Source organism: Drosophila guanche, unplaced genomic scaffold (assembly GCF_900245975.1).
Source record: "Drosophila guanche unplaced genomic scaffold, DGUA_6, whole genome shotgun sequence".
Lineage (NCBI taxonomy): Eukaryota > Metazoa > Arthropoda > Insecta > Diptera > Drosophilidae > Drosophila > Drosophila guanche.
In genome coordinates this window covers 1,538,801-1,542,233 of record NW_022995744.1, presented here as the reverse complement: position 1 = coordinate 1,542,233, position 3,433 = coordinate 1,538,801, and the positions used below count along the sequence as shown (strand labels likewise).

The 3,433-nt window shown below is 45.8% G+C and overlaps 1 protein-coding gene across 1 annotated transcript; it reads right to left on the bottom strand.

Moving 5' to 3' along the window:
• Positions 1 to 879: 879 nt before the first annotated feature.
• Positions 880 to 2,919, bottom strand: LOC117579815 (SOX domain-containing protein dichaete). Its single transcript, XM_034265905.1, has one exon. It carries the CDS (start codon positions 2,683 to 2,685, stop codon positions 1,498 to 1,500), a length of 1,188 nt encoding a protein of 395 aa, XP_034121796.1. The 5' UTR covers positions 2,686 to 2,919; the 3' UTR covers positions 880 to 1,497.
• Between the last annotated feature and the right edge of the window lie 514 nt (positions 2,920 to 3,433).

The following is a 3,433-nucleotide window of genomic DNA, read 5'->3' as shown; positions in this document are numbered from 1 at the left end:
TAGTAAATATACATATGTGTGTACATATATACATTCATCCTGTACATTCACACACGCTCTCGCTCTTTGATCGAACGTACATACATATGTACATACGTATGTACATATGTATAGACTTGGTACGATTGAGCTTGATGAAGATGCAAATGTAACCAAAAGACCCACTCATTGGAACTGATAATATTATGGTAATTCTCATGAATATTCGAATCGAATATGATTTTTGATGATTCTGATGTCAGTAGAAAACATCAACTAATTATTATATATTATTGGGTCTGGTGGCGATTGAAAAATGAGGAACATGTGATGATCAAACTGTAAAAATCCAATTAATTGAATTTGCATATTAATTTGGGAAACTAAAAGTTTATAAAATTGATCTTTGTCTATAAACCGAAATTATGTACAATTGAAAGTGTGAGCTGAACTGATTTATAAAACCATTATAAACGTATTTTTATGAAATAGAATTTGTAGGCATTTATCGATATCCAAAAATGATAGAATACTAAATGGAAGGTTCATTATAAATTCGATATTTTAAAGGTAGTTGTGACCATTACTAGGATAGAATCGAGCTATGGGTATCACCAGGACATTATTTATGTTTCCTGTGCTACCACAAAATCTGTCTGCAATAGTTATATGTACATACATATATTGGACATTTGAAGAGCCATATGTAACTACATATGTATGGATGTACATATATATATATATATGTATGTAAATATGCACATATGTATGTACTTCTATTCATTTAAGCTATGGTTTCAATTGGGAAGGTCTGAAAAATTTCTTGATGAAATAGTTTTCTGTAAATAGTTTTAAAAAAATAGACTTGATTTTATTTTTGGGTTTTTTGCAATATTTTTGTTTTATTCATTTTGAAATGTCTTTGTTTTGTGTGAGCTTTTACGTTTACTCCGCTTAGATTATAACGTTTTTTTTAGTACATTAATAATATAATAATACACTGATGTATTTATATACGACTTCTGGGGACTCTCACTCTGTAACGAAATACGAGTGGACTGGGATATTTACAATTTGAGTTCGTTAGACACTAAAGACTACAACTTAGGTTAGGGCTGGTGCTGGGGTGCTGACACAAAAAACAACAAGGAGGATGATCTCTCAATGCTTAAAACTAAATAAAATTAATTTAAAATTAGGATTTTCCATAAATATATATCTTTTCTTTTGATACTTTTCTTGGTTTCCTTAATTGGTTAGTGCCAGAAATAAATTATAGTTTAGCGTAGATTATAGATGGTGTTTTGTGTGTATTGGCTAGGAGTGTGGTTTCTTGTGTGTGATTTTTCTTAAATCTGTTTAGAGATTTCACTAGAAGTAAGCGGGAGAATTGATAGGGAGGAGAGGGCTGATAGAGGTTGGCTTACTTAGAGCTTTTGAAGATTTAAAACCAGTGGATCACTTTGGGAATGCTTCAACAATTGTACTCTACTCTGTACTCTACGCTGGGACGGGACTCTAATAGAGGACCGGCACCGGTCGCCTTAGGGCGCTGTCCATTGAGCCGTCCATTCCGTTGGGTGTAATGGTTCCCGGCGAGGATCCTGGCGAGGAGGTGGACGATGAGGTGTACAGGCCAGCGGCTGCGGCATTGGCGGAGTGGGCGGCGTACAGGGAGGGCGCCGACATGCCCGAGTAGATGCCGGAGTAGAAGCTGCTCAGGGATGTCGGAGGAAGCTGGGGCGGTGCTTGCTGGGAGTCCAGCCCCTTGTGGCCCTGGTTATTGACCGCCGCCGCGGCTGCGGCCTGCGACTGATGCAGTTTTGAAAGGGCCAGAGGATCAAATCCCCCGAAGTACGGCACCGGGTACGGCTGATCGAGATGGTGCGAGGGGGCAAAGTACGGAGGCAGTTGGTGGAAAGGATTGTAACCCCCGGCACCGGCTCCTGGACCACCGCCCAACTTCTGTTGTCCCATTCCGTTGGCCTGCATCTGGAGTCCGCCCTGGGGGCCTGCGGTCATGGGATTCTTGGGCTTGCGGCGCGGGCGGTACTTGTAGTCTGGGTGCTCCTTCATGTGGAGGGCACGAAGGCGCTTGGCCTCGTCGATGAACGGCCGCTTCTCGGACTCGGCCAGCAGCTTCCACTCGGCGCCCAGGCGCTTGGAGATCTCGGAATTGTGCATCTTGGGGTTGTCCTTGGCGATCTGACGGCGCTGGAGCCGCGACCATACCATGAAGGCGTTCATGGGGCGCTTGATGTGTCCCTCTTGACCAGGCGATGTGGCCAGGCTGTGCATCCCCGAGGACTGGTGGTTGGAGTGCCCCGAAGAGCCGATGCTGCCACCGTTGCCCATGCCACTGCTGCCCAAGCTGCTCTGGCTTCCCAGACTCCCGGCGGAGCCGATGGAGCTGTTCGGCGACAGAGTCTGCTGGGCGGACACGGCGCTATGCATGTGATGGGGCGTCATATGATGGTGGTGGCCCATACCGGCGCTGCTGGGAATCCCATTGCCGTTCGGTGAGCCGCCCATGGCAGCTAGACTCTGGGAGTAGTGCAGCACCCGCTTGATATCCATGTCCATGCCGGGGCTCAGCTGCAGCTGCCCCTGGTGGGCGTAGTCGCTTGGCGAGGGGAGCTCCAGGCCCTGGCCGCCGCCGGCGCCCAAGTGGAAGCCGTAGTTCGGGTGCGACGATAAGGTAGCCATTCTAACTGTTTGTCACTCGACAAATATTTTTCTTCAATTAACAAATGTTTTTTCTGTCTGTGTTCTTCTTTGTTCTTTGTTCTGTTTTTTGTTTTTTATTGGAGGAATGTATTCACTTCACTGTTTCTCACAAATGTCTCTATTCTGTTATTTTTTACTGGTTTACTGACTGGTTTCTAGAGCTGCTCGATGCTTGTGTTTGGGCCAACAGCTATTCTCTGACTGATTTGTCTGCGCAATTATTGGGACCGACACGACTGTAGTCAAATCCAGTTTTTCTCTCAGTCCGGTCGCTGGGAGAGCGGAGCAGCGGAGCAGCCACCCTGGCACAGGTAAGTGGCGGGAGTGCGACTGTGATGGCATGAGAGGACGGCAGGCTACCTGAATGCTTGCCGTCGCTCTTCCTCGCTTTGGCTGCGTTATTGTTGGCTTTGTTCCATTGGCTCTTTTATATCGGTTATAGTTGTTCGCCCATTGAGGGGTGTGTTCAATAGACGAGTGAATAGAACCAAAAGCTAACAGCAGCAGCAGCAACAACAACAGCAACAACAACACCGACAGTTTCTGTGTTCGGCTCTGCTTCGTGTTTCTTATCGTTTGCTGTTGCGACCTCATTTGGGTGTTCACAGAGAAAGAGAGTGAGTGAGAGAGAGAGTGAGAGACAGCGTGGGTGTGAGCGAGAGAGAGGAGCAGGGGAGAATCTTCTCTCTTAGGGTCGGAGAACATTGATTTTTGCACAGATTTCCGT